Below are 15,708 nucleotides of genomic sequence, written 5' to 3'. Positions count from 1 at the left end.
AGTATTTACATGTATGTACAGAGTATTCATTTCTGCTTTGATCAAATACCTTGAATGGCGTTGCTGTGAAATTGAAGTCTAAATGTACACATATCCCTTTGAGATTTGAGAACAAGGAGGTCAAACTGGGCAGCGCAACTTGGAGCCTGAACGCAGCTCTTAGAAAGGCACTTGCTACCAACTCAAATACTGCAAAAAATCATCAAACAGAGCTTTCAGCCAAGAAAACGAGACAGGAGAAAAGGAAAACAAACAAAAACAAGGAAGGCCACATAGTAGGCACTGGGGTTTCTGCCCCCTCTTCCCCTCCAGGCCAAGTGTTTTTGGTAAGGCTGGCGTGTGACGGCCACAGGTGGGCAAAGCTGGAAGGAAACTAGAGCAAAGGGAGAGTTTCCCCTGTTACTGTGAATGCAACAACAGTCCATGTCTCTAAAACCCTTCCCTTTCTCTCCCTTTAATGTGCATCTGCCCCAACAGACACTGAACAGGAACCCACTGATAGTTTAACAAAATCATACTCATCTGTAAACAAAACAAAAAATAAAATCATTATACAGCCTGTTTTTTTTTTCCCCTCAATCCATATCAGTGACTCACCATTTACCAACAAGTCCATAAACATAAATTGCAAGAAGCTTCTTTTGCCTCCTGAAATATCATTACATCTCAGCTCCTGTGTACATGTAAAGGAAAATAAGGTAACAGAATGAAAAAAGGATGTTCACTGTGCTCTAGCCCTCCTGAATCAAAAATCACTTCAGGTGACAGTGACGAAAACATGAAAATGAAGCAAACAATGGCTTATATAAACAAAAAGCATTTTTTCCTTTCTTTCCAAAAATAGTCCAAACTAAAAATAGTCACTGCCTTGCAGCTTCTCTTGCTTCCACACTGCAACTCATTTGTTTATATATATCTCATACACAATAGTCTCTGAGGTCTTTCTGACCAGTCAGGACCGCACTGACATTTTTCCAGCGGTTGTCTTTGGGACTGTAGCCTGGGGTCCGGTGGGGGGCTTTGAGAGGTGAACTGGAGCTGTGCATGGTGCAGATCACTCCTCCACTGGGCCGCACTGCAGTTTTAGAGTACTTATAAACTAGCTGCTTTCCCGCCTCTGCTCCACCGCACTCCTCCTCGAGCTCAAGCTCGCCTTCCGTCTCCTCCTCCTCCTCATCATACGTCCGACAGGAGGGGCCCATGAGCTTTTTGCGCTCCTGCTCAGCCTCCCTGTTGCTTTCTTTCAGCTGCTGCTGCTCCTGCTGACGTCGCACAACGATCCGCAGTGGCTCCCACTGGTTGTTGACGCTGTCGTCGGCGGCTGATCGGGAGGTCCTCTCGCGCTCTTTTCTCCGTTTGCGTGTCCACCAAACACATACAATGATGCAGAAGAGGCAGAGCAAACAAAAGGCGACACATAGTAGAGGCACCAGGTAATCTGTTGACATCAACATGGAAGGAAATTGTAGAAAAAGTAAAGTCAGTAGGAGTGCGACGTCAGCAATAACTAAAAATGGCTGGCCCTATGAAACCATTGTGCAACATTTGCGTTAATCATTCCTTACCCACTGATGGACGCATGACCTGGGTTTCCACTTTGACCTCAATGACTGCCAGCATTATGGTGCTATTGTGCCGCTTAGACAAGGTGCCCACAATGGCACTGGCTGTCTCCTGGATCAGACTGTGGTCAGGTAAATCCTCTGGATGGAAAGACTGAGAACCAAATCAAAAAGAAAGGAAGAGAAAAGACACCATGAAGTCCCAACCAAACATCTTATTGAGTGTGCCACTTGGGTTGTATGGTAGGCACTGGCTGTTTGTGTATTTTATGCCCCCACCCATAAATCTGTGTCAATCAAGCTTGGTAAAATCTCCAACATGAGCTAGAATAAGGTTGTTTTAGAAGGCAATGGAATAATCACCACTCTAATTCACTTTTACTTACTATAGCCACCTCTACAGCATCCTGATTTGAATGAGAGAGATCACAGAGAAGGAGAAGAGCGTGGTCTCTTGCCAAGTGTCTAGTATCAGGAAGATACCTCAGCTCAAAACAGATATTCTCCACTGTTGTTCCCTGTAGATATACACAAAAACCCAAAACGCATCAATCAGAAGCAACACAAAAAGTAGTTTAAACGGTTCAAAGCGATATGTGGCTGATTACTCACCGGCGGTACTTTGTCTCTGTTGAAAACGAGTGTTATGCGGCCGCAGCTGTTGTCCAAATGGCCGCTGTTTGGCTGGCACTTGGTGGTTACATGTGGAGGTGGAGGTCCAACCATTGAACAAACCCCCCACTGATGACAAGGGGGGGAGAAGCAGGTGAAGTAGCTATGCTCCAGACATTCTTGTCCAGCCGGACAGGACTGGTCACGGCCCGATGACTCGAGCCGGCACGGACGGCGACCACACAGCACCTGGTGTTACAAGGTCAAAATATTCACTTAGACGTGAGACAACATTCGCATTGCCATTTCTTTCTTGCGTCACTTGTCACCATGTTAAAATATCACGTGGGAGTGCGACTTCATATGAAAGCATTTTCATTCATGCTTCTGGAAATATTCCCTTGAATATAATATCCATTGTGAACTCAAAGACACAGAATGGAAAAGCTAATAACAGGATATCAATCAAGCCATCTAAAAATAGCACAAGTCCTGGAATCTGTTCAAAGGTGCGAAAGAAGAGTACCTTGAAGGCTCTAATCATAGGCGGTTATTTAACTTTAGGGTCCAGGAATAAGATAAACACGATGAGCTCTTAATCAGAACGCCGTTTTGATAGTAATTAAGTCTCTTACCTTTGTACAATCCACCTTGCCATCGAGGCAATGGCAACTGTTGCACTCCTCCTCCCAGTGGCTGCCATGTGGAAACTGCAGCCCAGTATAGTGGCAAGTTTTCCCAACGCCTATGACTATAGATAGGAAGAAAGAACCATGATGCACTTATGGAACAGTTTTAAAATCTCCAGCTGTCCTCCTGCAGCTCTCCTCTCTGGTCTAAGCCCCTTGTAGTAGATAACGACATTCGTAATTGCATGTCATAACCAGACAGTGAAAGCCCTCAGCTTAAACCACTGTGCCACTGGAGCTCATTCAATGCAAAACTTTGTTTTTAAGATACTCCATGGTTTTAGCCAATAATGTAAATCTAAAGGAGGTGATTTCATCCTGAAATCACTTAAATTTGAGCGTGCTTACACTCTTGGCATCTGGCTCCTCTTCTTCCACGCGGACAGATGCATCGGAAACTATTGATCTCATCCACACAGGTGGCTCCATAGGCACAGGGTGAAGACTGGCACTCGTTTATGTCTACACAAAGAGGAAAAACACCACAATTTAAGACAAAATGTTAAACCATTAGTTAGGTCTACGAGTCTTCCAAGCTCCCTGAAAGTTGATGTTTTAAGTACTTTGAGCTACTGGGAAAAAGTTGACATCTTAAAACAAGACGTGGCCTTCTTATGCCTTTTTTGCAACCAGTCACCATTGGCTGTGCATTGTTAAATAAATGTTGTTCTACAGACAAAGTTAATTCAAAAAGATAGAAAATAACTATAAAAGTCACATTTTCCCTCACTTACAATCATATCGCATTTGATGCTTTAGGGAAAAAAACAAAACAAAAAAAACAAACAAAACAAACAAAAACCGCCCCCCAATAACAACCCCCCACCCCGAAAACAGCCAGTCAAAACTAAAAACTTCCAAAAAGTGCAAAAATAAAAATCACAAAGCCTCGCCTCCCGTGTCAGTGGGAACCTCCAGGCCATTGTCACCCAGATTTCACATGAACATGTCTGAATGAGAATTTTCAAATTTAAGCCCCAGAAAAAAGGTGAAGGCTATCCGTCCAAAACAAAGGAGCAGAAAAGAAGAATTTCGGGGTCACTGGGTTATTTGTCTTCAATGTGTGAATATGTGACTGTGTGAGTACGGAGGAGGGATGACCTTTGACCCCCCCAAGGCGTTAAAGGACTAAGAGAAAGTGAGAGGGGTCTGTCTCGGTCTCACATTTAGATGTCAATACAGCCATCTTTTTCCACGCCCTATACTTTTTTCCACCCCTTCTTCCATGTAGCAATCCTCTTAATCATGTTCTCATCAGGAATATCATTGCGGTTGGTTTTAGCCATCACATCCAAAATCGGTTCATCTTAACCTCATGTCATCACTCACTGATTCTGCAGTCAGGTCCGGCGAAACCGGGGGCGCACTCGCACCGGAACCAGTTGACTCCGTCCACGCAGATCCCACCATTGTAACTGAGGGAGCAAAGAAACTGACAGTTAGATGAGGCCGTACATCCTTTCCAGCTACAACAAAGCACATCGATTGTGTGCCTTTGTGGGGGGGGGGGGGGGGGGGGTCACAAGACTCAGTTCAACCCATCAATACAAGCCTCCACCTTTCAAATGCTAATAGGTGTGTCCAGTTCCTCCCCTCCCCTCATCAGGCCTTCTTCCATTCCTCCTCAAAAGCCAAGCTTCCCCCCAGGTCGCACGGAAAGAATGGACACGTACACCCCCTCTGCCATTCTACCCCCCACCTGCATTCACCACAGGGTAGGTGGGACTCTTGTCCTCCCCACAAAACTCCCACTTCTCACTGTCCTATTCAATATTTGAGCCCCCTCCTCTGCGAGATGCCCTTTGAGGCTTGATTTAAGGACAACTTCCACTGCTTTAGTGGCCCTTCACCCCTCTAGCCTGTAAGGTCTGAGTAAAGCGTGGAGATGAAGGAGCCAGGGAGGTGTGCAAGGAAAGAAAAATGTTACATACCATGGATGAGGGTCGCAGTCGTTTGTATCTGTTGAAGAAAAGAAAAAGTAATATATCATCTTTGTTGCATACATGTGGCATGCTACCCCCCACATCTGAATTGACCAGTCTATTATTTATATGCATGTAATGCAGCAATAATCCCAGCCTAATAAGATCATGGGTTTCAAGCTTTTGTTACTTGCAAACTTTATAATAAAACTTAAATGTCCCATTGCAACAGATTTCACCTCTACTTCAAAAACAGTACACCCAACACACAATTATGGTGATTTTACCGTCAGTTATATTTGAAGTTATACAGTAAAACTAACTTTGTCCACAGGTGGGGCCTTCCCAGCCCTCTTTACAGATGCAGGTGAAGGTATCGCCTCCTCCCACACAAGTCCCTCCGTTAGAGCAAGGACTGGAGGCGCATGTGCTGTTCTTAGCTATGGAAAGAGAGAGTGAGTCACGAGGTGCACTAGACTGTCAAAACCCAAAAGAGCAACACATACACAGGTATATGATTCCAAGCAGTGGAGCAAGTGGGTGATACTAAACTACCGGGAATAAGGTTACAGGTTTCCTACACATTATAAACTTACCGTACAGTCCCTATAGACAGTTATTTTATGTTCTACCAGCCTATATTTATCATCATTTTACTATTTTTTAGCAACAGGCTTGAATAATTACTTGTTACCTGAGTGTTTGTGAAAGGCGAGGTAATTTGGGACATGCTTGTCCCACTAATTCCAGCCAGCCTTTAAATTAGCTAAAAGTAAGCTCTCAGGGAGGTCTTCCTTGGAAGGCTAATACCATATTGGATTGTCTGAATCATCCACTCCATATGGCGGTGTAGCTTCTGCCCTCAGGTTATCATGCAAGGTCAACCGTTTGGTCTCTCATGAGTGCGATTCAGATATTTATAATGGGTTCTATTCTGCAAAAAAATGGGTACTTTGCTCACTTGTTATGAATTTTCATTTCCCACTTCTTCTTTTTTTTAAATGCTAAACTGCTGATGCCATTACGTTTGTCATGTTTACAGTTTCTATATGAACCTAGAAAAACAGGACCGTCACCAGAATCCAAAACCTCTTCCGATTAAAACATTCGCCAACTTTCTCGTCAACCTAAAATTGGCTCACCGATCAGACAGGATTAAACTGCTGAAATGCGACACCAACAATGGAAGCCGATCAGAGGTGGCTGTTCTAAGAGTTACGTGGTTATTAAAAGATATGCCAAGTCTTGCAAATTTGCAGCAATCACTGTAGCCCGTTTTACTCTGAATCTAACCAATCGAGACTAACACAGCTGGTTGTTTCTCAGTTCTATTCAAGAAGTGAAGGGGTATAAGACTGCATGACATTTCTTTAAGGAAGGGCCAACAGACATCCCATCTATTACTCCAAGTTTGCCCACCATAAGGTTTATGAGTGAAAGACAATCATGCTCCATCTCCTACACTTAGTTTTAAAATACAATAATGTCAGTAATATAAAGCATCAGAAAAGTTTCTGATAATCTTACAAGTGGATGTTTCCTGTCAATTTGTGACAGTTTCTTATTAACATGATACTTATTCACCTATAAGGAACTTTTTCATCCTTGAATCCATCATTAGCATTACTCTGGCTTAGCCTCACCCACACACATTTCTCAGCTTGTTCAGAGGGTTAAGGTTAGGCCTGGCATTGTGTCCATTAATGACAATTTAAGCCAGTGACGGAAACAGCCCATTTCATAGTTATGAAAAGCATTAAGAGCTCCCAGCAACTACAAATGTAGCCGTAATGATTGGTCCATGCATCGTCTGTTTAGTGAAGGCAAAGCAGAGCAAAAAGCATTCAGTAAACATTTTAAAGTTTTTGGATTTCTGACAAAATCTCCCGTAAAACTAAGCCATTAGCTTCCTTAAACCTTAGCGTATTCCGTTTCTGCCTCACCTGTGTTGCACATCTTTCCTCCCCAACCAGGTGGGCATGCACAGCGGAAGGTATCCCCGTGGTCATTGCAGGTTCCTCCATTACTGCAGGTGGTTTCATCACACTGGCGCTCACCTGGCAAGAGGAAATTAATTAATAATTGGTGTAATCCAATAATGATATAAATGTAGACATCAGTTTTACAGCTGTGAAACTGTAAAAATACACAAAAGGTGGAGCTGGAACTACTGGGAGCTGTGAACATAAACACACCCATTAACACATAGGCAGATAACTCACGGGAATGGCAGGTCTTGCCCTTCCAGTTATCGGTGCAGTTGCAGTAGAAGTCGTTTACCAGGTCGATGCACTGTCCACCATTCTTACAAGGATTGTGTCTGCACTCGTTGACATCTGAGGAAGGAGGAAGGTTTCTATGATTCAAGTGTTTCATTCACTTTTGCATAAACTGTGGCGTGTTTGGTACAAAGCAACGCAGTGGTGGCAGATTCTTTAAACCAGCCGTGACTTTGTGTTTAAGAAGGACACAAAGACTAGCAGGAAATCACTCACTGTGGTCACAGAGCTGGCCCTCCCATCCATCAGGACAAACGCACTGAAATGAGTTCACTCTGTCAACGCAGGTTCCCCCATTTCTGCATGGGTTGCCTATGCAGTCGTTAATATCTAAAATAAAAAGAAAATGATATGACGTATATAATGATATACTGAAAGGGTTAAAAGAAAAGAAAAAACACCCCAAAAATGAATTACAGACCACACAGCACCTCCAGAATCTGAAAGCTCAAGTCTCTACGTACTCTCGTGACAGTAGATGCCACTGAAACCCGGATCACAGACGCAGGTGAAGTTTCCGGCTGGCTGGCTGATGCAGCGTCCTCGTGCGCCACAGACATTGGAGGGTATGTTCTGTATGCCATCCGAGTCATTGGTTGCAACAGCAATGCTGCAGCTGTCAATAGCTGTCAAAAATAAACCAAAAACCCCCCCAAAAAAACAAGTTTCAGGTTTAGTGTTTTCTCATATTATCGATCTATTCAAGGCTTTTCCCCCCTGCAGATTCCTTTAGCCACCTTGACATTGAGTGGTTTGGCAATCCTCTTTGAGCCTTTCACACATCTTTCCTTCGTAGCCTTCAGGACACGCACAGTAGAAGTCCTGTTCCATGCTATGACACTTGGCCTCATTCTCACAAGGGTTTGGATCACAGGCATCAGAAGATGACGAGCTTGGGATCTTTGGAAAAAAACAGGAGAGGGGGGGGGGGGGGGGGGGGGGAGGACAAACAAAATATACACATTAAAAGAGTGACTGTTCCAATTATAAGACCAATGATGGCGGAAAAAAATAAATAAATAAAAATCACTCAGTAAACATAGTCCATCATCTTTACACAGCCAGGTATCTTCTTCAGGTGATGATGGAGACCAAGAGGATCTAAAGCACTATATGTTAAAACAGTCCATTTGTATTCACCAGGTCATTGCAAGCACAAATGTTGAGGATGCTTCCTCAAACTAACAGCCTGATGTTGGACACAAAAACCCCGGCAAACAATACAGTAAACTGGTGTGACTTAGTACACTCAGCAAAGTTTTCTTCAACAAGTGCTCACGAATTGTGGGGTGGTAGAGCAGATCAGCTACTAACTGGAAGGTTGGTGGTTCAATCTTTGGCTTCCCCAGTCTGCATGCCAAATATAAATCCTTAGGCAAGATACTAACCCCAAATTGCTCTCCGATGTGCCCATCGGAGTGTGAATGTGTATGAATGTTGGTTAGATTATACTTGAGTATAGAAGGAAATGCTTGTATGCACACTATATCAGTCCGTTTTACGGACAAAAGAGTTTCTAAGTGGTAGAAAACATTATCATCACATTAAACTGCCTATGATAATAAAGCAATCAGGCCAGCTGGAGTAAGGACAGCTAAAGTCTGAAGGTGAGCAGCTTAGCTTGGCTCAAGCCTCTGCGATTATGAACAAACTGAGTAAGTGGACGAGCAATGTAAGCCTCAGAAACTTTTACTAAGCTCATCAACAGAATCCATGCTTTCGGTTTTACATCTCTGCCCTGCGTTATCATTCAAGATTATTTTGAGAGGAGTCAGAATGCGAAACGGAGCAGGCAAAAGAACGGCTATCCATTATGAAGCTGGTTCCACATCATGCAGAGACAAGCGAACACATAAATATAAATCCTCTGACACAGAGAGAAGCTGCCTAGAGGTCAGAGTGATAACTTCAGCCATTTACACATACGGCATTTCTGGGATTGGACAGAAAATCTTTCAGTTCCTATAAACAGAGCATAACTGTGCATAAACTCTGGGTTGCAACCCGTTGCCATTTAAGGTGCTGAAAAAGGGAGATGGAATTGGGCAACGGGGTTGGTGAAGTTTGTGGTCACACACAGTTTATTTTAAGTGTCAGGGCCAGACTTCTTTCTTTAGTATTTGCACGTGTGTGGTCAGGGAATCACGTCTGAAGGTAATAAATCTGCAGAACATCACTGTTAACTGCTTGCGCTGTCCAGAGCACAAAAGTCATTGTTAATGCAGCAGGCGAGAGCCCAGAATTTAGTGCGTTTCATTGCATAATTTATTTTTGCTGTGTCTAGCCAGACTTTTTGGCGATCGCTTAGATCACCCACATGTCCTCTGTGAATAAAAAGGGCCCAATTAAATGTAGATTGCCAACTGAGGACTCACATTTTACTGACCCCCTCTTTTCTTTCTTTGTTATTCTCAACTCGTATCCATGTTGTCCACTTGTCATCAAGTTTTCTACAGGAGACAGAGGCTCTCGTCACCAGCACCACCCGGGCAAGTTTAAGCGAAATTGCAAGATGCACCATTTCAAGTGGTCATAACTTGAAAAGTTGGCTCTGAAGAGAAAACTGGCAAAGGTTAAATCGGGTATTCCTGGAAGTTTTTTGTTATTTTCCCTTTTTTCTTCACACCTCTAAGATTGTTTAGATGCAAGTTGCCCATTTTTGGATATCTCTTGCTTTAGAGATGTTTGATTTCGCGTGAATAAAATCTCACTAGATGGCATTCACCGTGTTGCGAGTAGTTTCATGTAGGATATTATCTTTCTATTGCACTACATCCACCCGAGGTATAATTGTGCAGATGGAGGCGGGCATCCACCTGGGTCCTGCTGATGTCAGCGTGTAATGATTAGAATTTCTTTCGTTTATCATTATTCAGCAGCTGGTACCTCGCGATCTCAATTAACTCTGAGATAATTTAATATATTGCTTAATTTCCATAACAAGAGTCTTTAAAAAAAAAAAAAAAAAAAAAAAAAAGCATTGGCCAATCAGATCACCAAGATATTTAGGAACCATGAATGGATTTCAAGACAGCAAATATGAGATTTCACGCTGGGACCTAGTGCTTGACCGACTAAAAGTGATATTCGTAGAGTCACACTAGTAAGAGTGCTTGAATATAAAAAGATAAAGCTCTTTTTTGCTTGGCCCCTTAAATTCACAAAATTCACAAAATTTAAGCATGTCTACTACCATAAAAGTAAATGCATCATATTTGTCCCCTTTAGCCTTTTCTCTGTACCCATTTTCTCTGAAGACATGAAACACCGAGGCAAACATGACATTGATTAATCCAGTAAGCACTTGATTGTGTAGTCACAATCTAATCAGAGAAATACGATGCTGGAGGCATTGTAGTTTTGGCACTGCGGGGTAGGACTATACGGCCCTGCAACAGCAGGCATTAGAGCTCTGTAGTATGCGGGCAGAAATCCAGGGTCCCCTCATTCAGAGAGGCTCATATTTATAGTAGAGATGCTAAATCAGGATTGGCTCCTGACCAGCAATGTCCTCCATTCAGGACCCCAAGAGATGCAGCTGAGTGTCGGTTTCCTCACTGCTAACCTACATTCAAACACTCGCTTCATACATGAAGGGCTGCAGCAGGGACACCAATATGTGGCATCTTTATGAAATAAAAGTATGAATTGTGACGTGGACTTGGCTTGCAGGGTTGGAGGCTGACAACATTGCACGTTTTGGCAGATCACAGCAGCGATTTGGCACGTAGGGGAGTTTAATGATCTGCTGGATCAGATGACTATTGTGTTATGGCTTTTTGGTTGTCTTTATAGTTTAGGGCAATTTCTAGTCCATCTTAATGACACTTACATCCCAATTCATGGGCTGCTTTGCTTCACAACATGTTTTCTAGCATCCAACTTCACAGGAAACCATTTCCCCATCAGTGCTGGTACAATTGCACATGATTAGTCGCTATGATGGCATTTTGTTAATGTTCTACGTTTACAGAAGATCTGTGAAACAAACAGATCACCTTTTACGGTCATGATACCAGGTTATAATAAGAGATATCATCTCCTGATTTACATGCATATAACCACAAAGCATTTGCGGTCACATTTTATTTGTAGTGTGAACAACCAGACCAAAAAAAAAAAAAAAAAAAAAAAAAAAAAAAATATATAAGAATTGAGCATTAAGACCTGCAGTGTGAACGTAGCCTTAGACCTCCAAGAAAACACCCTGAACTTAAGTGGACATAACATACAAACTCCACAGGTCCTGGACCCCTAAGCCTGGGGTGGGGAACTCAAGGGCCGGTGTCCTGCAGGTTTTAGGTATCGCCCTGGGTCATCACAGCTGAATCAAATGATTAGTTCATTCCCAGGCTTCTGGAGAACTTCAGGACATGTTGAGGAGGTAATTCCCCCCAAACCCTGTCCTAAGCACTAAAGAGCTCAAGTTAAGGTAGTGTGTGAAACTTCTGGTTTTGGATTGATCAAATAATCAACGTTACTAATTTACAAGCGTTTGTTGACACAAACTTTGAAAATGTGAAATTGTGAAAACCAAAAGTGTGCCTTGGCAAGGCCAACAAGTCCAGAAATGTGAAAGGCAGTAAAGCACTTTACACAAACCATAAATCCTGCATGATATTGGTTTATGGAATTACAGCAAAAAACAGGTTTCGCCTCTCATATTTTATACCACAAGATGCAATAAAGGGTTAGTCAGCATCTCACAGCAAAAATTAATAAATGAAGCCTACTGCTACGTTACGTATTGCAGTTGGTCACTGGTAGAACCTGGGTAACATGAGACTCACCTCACACAGCTGTCCAGTGAACTGCGGTGGGCATTCGCACACAAAGCTGTTCAACACAGCGCGGCAAGTTGCTCCATTCTTGCACTGACCGTGGCAGGCACTGGTATCTGAAGAGGAAGACAACAAGAATTAGCAAGTTTCCTGCAAACATACATTTTAAAAATGCTACTCCACTAAAAGAGTGAACGATGCGCTATCAGTTGTGCATAGATTAAGTAAAAGTTAGGAAAAGGAAAAAAAAACTAGTGAAGTGAGAAGGGTGCCAGATAGACTCTTATGTAACTGGGCATGCATAACACAGCTGGAGTTTCGGTTTGCGAGACGAGAAAGGAACACGTTGCCACACGTGTGGAAAGTAAGCGGTGCCAAAGTACACCTAAGCTGTGCATCCAGAAAGTGAGGAGGAGACATCCGAGAGCAACCAGAAGAAGAGTTATCGATTTAGGAGCGACTTTGAAGGGAGGAATACTGACTGATGTCACAGTTTTGTCCGGACCATCCCCGAAAACAGCTGCAGTGATATCCGCCAATCAAATTTTTGCAAGAGTAAGCGTTCACACAGGGCTGTCTTGCACACTCATTTGCATCTGTGAAGGCAGGAATAAGGAGTCAATCAATTGAATGAAACCAGAGAAGGGACAAGATAGGAAAGAGACCAGCAACCCAGCTTTGAAGGCCTGCTGGCACCTGCGCTCTTGTATAATCGAACACTCAGAAGTTCGAGTGAGGTAAAGTTCGAGGAATAAAGAGTTAATCAAAGAACAGTTTAAATAATGAGGATTTTTGGTCAACTTCTGAGTTACAAAACTTTATGAACGTCTAATATTTAATGGCTCAAGTGCCTTAATTCTTAAATTTTTTGTCCAGTTGGTGTCAACAGAGTACTGGTATAAAATTACCTGCCTATTATTGGAATTCAAAAGCACAAAATTTGATATAAATATATTCATTCTTTTCAGTTTCTTGACCAATGAAAACATTGCTGGTTAAGATCAGGTGGAGCGGTCTCATAGGCTCGCTTCTGTACCCACAGAGTTCTCTCCACTTTCAAAGCTATAGTCTTCAGACCGAAAATGACGCAGGCTCAGGCGACAACACCTCAGGCACTGTATCAGACTTCACACAGCTTTAAGCGCCACAAAAAGCTTTATTCAAGCCTTTACTCCACAATACATGGAAACAAACTTTGAAGAGTAAAAGTGCCGAGCTACTTTCAGGATCTCAATTTCAAATTCAGTGTAAGTGATAAAATCTGCGAAAGTTCACCTGAATTTAATATTTAGCACCGAGTTATCCTGTAGTGCACTGAGTCGACGTCATTTTCGCAAAAAATTCCCCATTTGCATCACAGGGTGTTTTTTTCCCTGCTTAAGAGATTTTAGCCAGACTGAGAGAAAAGCACTGTAATTAAGTCTTACGTAAAGTTTATTTTAGAACTTCATAATATTTTTAGAATGTGTTTTGTGCGCCATATAGACAACCTCACAGTAATTCTATACACCACTTTGACCTGTTCAATAAAGATTAACAGTTTCACTCACAAACATCAACCACCTGCAGGTATTAAAAGTGGGTGTTTGGGGAGGAGAGGGCAGTCCGCAGGGAGTCCTGCTACACTCCCCTCACACACCTGTCTTCTCTATGAAACCCCAAACTCTACACATGCACCAATGGCCAGGTAAGACAGGAGGCCTATAGCTGCCTGTAAACTGAGACTGGAGCTGGTAAAACGACACTGAACTCTCGGGATCTCTTTCCTGCCTTTACCCCCACACACGCAACCCAACTTTGTTTACCGGTTGTAATCCATTTCCTGACTTTATGCTGGTCACGTCCGCTCATCGGAGAGGGGGGGGTTCTACAGAAATGAATGCCACAGAGAGTGGCCAGCAAACAGCCGGATATAGGCTTTGGTATCTCATAAAGTCATTGAGAAAAAGGTGGTCACGCTGTGGGAAGCTGCCAGCTCATTCAGGATACCAACATCCTATATTGTGGCCTTGTGACATGGCAGTTTCATTCCAAAATGATGAGCAATGCTATGCCTGCGTGTCAAAGGCCAATTATTTATTTTAGGAAAAGGAACAAACAGGAAAAGGGCAGAAAAACATCTTCCCCGGCTGAAATAAAAACACACTAATATGTGTATGCACACAAAACTCACCTATCTGGCAGGTCTTTCCTTCCCACTGAGGGAGGCACACACACTCGAATCCATCCTTCAGGTTAATGCAAGTTCCACCATGAGAACATGGACTGGAAGCACAGTCATCCAAATCTGAGGAAAATACTCAGGTAAGTGACTGACTGATCAAAAACCTGATTTTCATGGCTGGAAATCACTTTCATCATATAAAAATAAAAATGTGTGTAGAAAAGAAATGAAGACACTCACTGGCACAGGTTGGGTTATCCCAGCCTGGAGGACACTGGCATTCAAACCCTGCTGGAACCTCGCGGCATGTACCACCATTTGCACAAGGACTGGAAACACAGGCGTGCTCAGCTGAAGAAGCAATAGTGTGGAAGAAAGGGAAACATTAATTTCATATGAGATATGTTTGGGTATTTTTTTCCTGTTTTTAAAAAGTGTATTGTTAAAAAAAAAAAAAAAAATACAAGTCTCCATTTGTCTTGCTGGATGCTTTCCCTACAAACTGTAAATAAGTTCACAGAAAAAGTGCCATGTATTTCTGACTAGCAAAACAAAGGCCAGTATAGCTGAGAGAGGAGGCGGCGGCAGCAGCGGAGGAGAGGGCAGAAAATATGCTGTACATGGAAGGCCCACCTCTAGGGAGTGGATTCTCTCTCACCTATCTCACAGTTCTTTCCAGAGAAGCCCTCTGGACAGGCACAGTGGTACTCATCTGGCTGGGTGTTCATACAAGTTCCTCCGTTAACACAAGGCTGATGGCGACCGCAGTAATTCAGATCTGGAGCAAGAACAGCAAGGAGATGCACAGTGAAGTGAAATGACAACTCAAGGTTGCAAAGAGAAGCACAGAAAATCTATGAAGCTGTCTTTTTTCACTTTGCGCTATATTTTCAACAAGGTAGAGAGAAGTTTGATATTAAGTGATAAGTGAATGTTCAGAAGGAACATGAGGATTAGAACTTCACCACTCAGAAACAAAAATCAAAGATGACAGCTGTTGCCACACGTGTTTATGATGTTTCACATCAATCTTAGACACGGGTACAGAGGCATACTGCCAAATATGAGTTAATGCAGGTCAAAATAATGTTTTTACAAAACTGTTCCTGGTTGAACTGAATACTAGAATTTTATCTGTATTGGTATATTCTGAAGTGACACTACTAATAATTCTCTTTAACAATTACAAGTGGAACAAACAGCTCTCGTCTTGTTCCACTTTTTATCCCGTTGGAGCAGAGAGCTCCCAGAAAGCTCGTCAGATTCCTCAGTCAGCAAGAAGCACCAGCTGTCCACTTTGACAGGAAGCACAGTGTTTTCTCAACCCCTCTGCTGCACTGCATTAAAATAAATTTTACTGTATTCAGACCACTAGCTGTGTAGACTTAGTCTGCTTATCTGTATAAATGCAGTTTTTCACAATTATATTCTTTGCTTCATTATTTTAAAGCTCCCAAAAATAAACTAACTGATCGCCGCACACCAGCTTTAGGCTAAAAGCCAGGTCACCCTAAAGGCTGGTAAATAAATGAGCAGGGGGATCAGTCTCCGCTGGGGATCTTAGGGCCCATTCTCATCCCCTGAAGAGCCCTGTGTGACGAAGGGATGTGGGGGGGTGGAGATCGGGTGTCCCTGCTGTCGCTCAGATCACACAAGCAGTAAAACTATCCAGCCGCCGGTCTCCACTCAGAGAAAATGA

At 42.9% G+C, this 15,708-nt stretch overlaps 1 protein-coding gene across 2 annotated transcripts in view; it reads right to left on the bottom strand.

Annotated features, from left to right (window-relative positions):
- Window positions 1-774: 774 nt before the first annotated feature.
- jag2b (jagged canonical Notch ligand 2b) overlaps window positions 775-15,708 on the bottom strand; it is a 40,635-nt gene continuing 25,701 nt past the window's right edge. The window contains exons 7-25 of one of the 2 annotated variants that reach the window (XM_026194504.2): window positions 14,668-14,787; window positions 14,250-14,360; window positions 14,019-14,132; window positions 12,328-12,441; window positions 11,855-11,961; window positions 7,802-7,964; window positions 7,529-7,690; window positions 7,281-7,394; window positions 7,008-7,121; window positions 6,729-6,842; window positions 5,109-5,225; window positions 4,795-4,822; window positions 4,193-4,278; window positions 3,212-3,325; window positions 2,810-2,925; window positions 2,175-2,423; window positions 1,949-2,080; window positions 1,566-1,716; window positions 775-1,438 (exon numbers count right to left, since the gene is read on the bottom strand). In XM_026194504.2, coding sequence (XP_026050289.2) covers window positions 918-1,438; window positions 1,566-1,716; window positions 1,949-2,080; window positions 2,175-2,423; window positions 2,810-2,925; window positions 3,212-3,325; window positions 4,193-4,278; window positions 4,795-4,822; window positions 5,109-5,225; window positions 6,729-6,842; window positions 7,008-7,121; window positions 7,281-7,394; window positions 7,529-7,690; window positions 7,802-7,964; window positions 11,855-11,961; window positions 12,328-12,441; window positions 14,019-14,132; window positions 14,250-14,360; window positions 14,668-14,787 — 2,747 coding nt within the window. In that variant the 3' untranslated portion in view covers window positions 775-917. The remainder of the gene's footprint in view (window positions 1,439-1,565; window positions 1,717-1,948; window positions 2,081-2,174; window positions 2,424-2,809; window positions 2,926-3,211; window positions 3,326-4,192; window positions 4,279-4,794; window positions 4,823-5,108; window positions 5,226-6,728; window positions 6,843-7,007; window positions 7,122-7,280; window positions 7,395-7,528; window positions 7,691-7,801; window positions 7,965-11,854; window positions 11,962-12,327; window positions 12,442-14,018; window positions 14,133-14,249; window positions 14,361-14,667; window positions 14,788-15,708) is intronic. The other variant, XM_026194505.2, reaches the window with a different exon arrangement.

Source organism: Astatotilapia calliptera, chromosome 15 (assembly GCF_964374335.1).
Source record: "Astatotilapia calliptera chromosome 15, fAstCal68.1, whole genome shotgun sequence".
NCBI lineage: Eukaryota > Metazoa > Chordata > Actinopteri > Cichliformes > Cichlidae > Astatotilapia > Astatotilapia calliptera.
The sequence above is the reverse complement of the archived record's forward strand: the minus strand, read 5'-3'. Positions and strand labels throughout refer to the sequence as shown.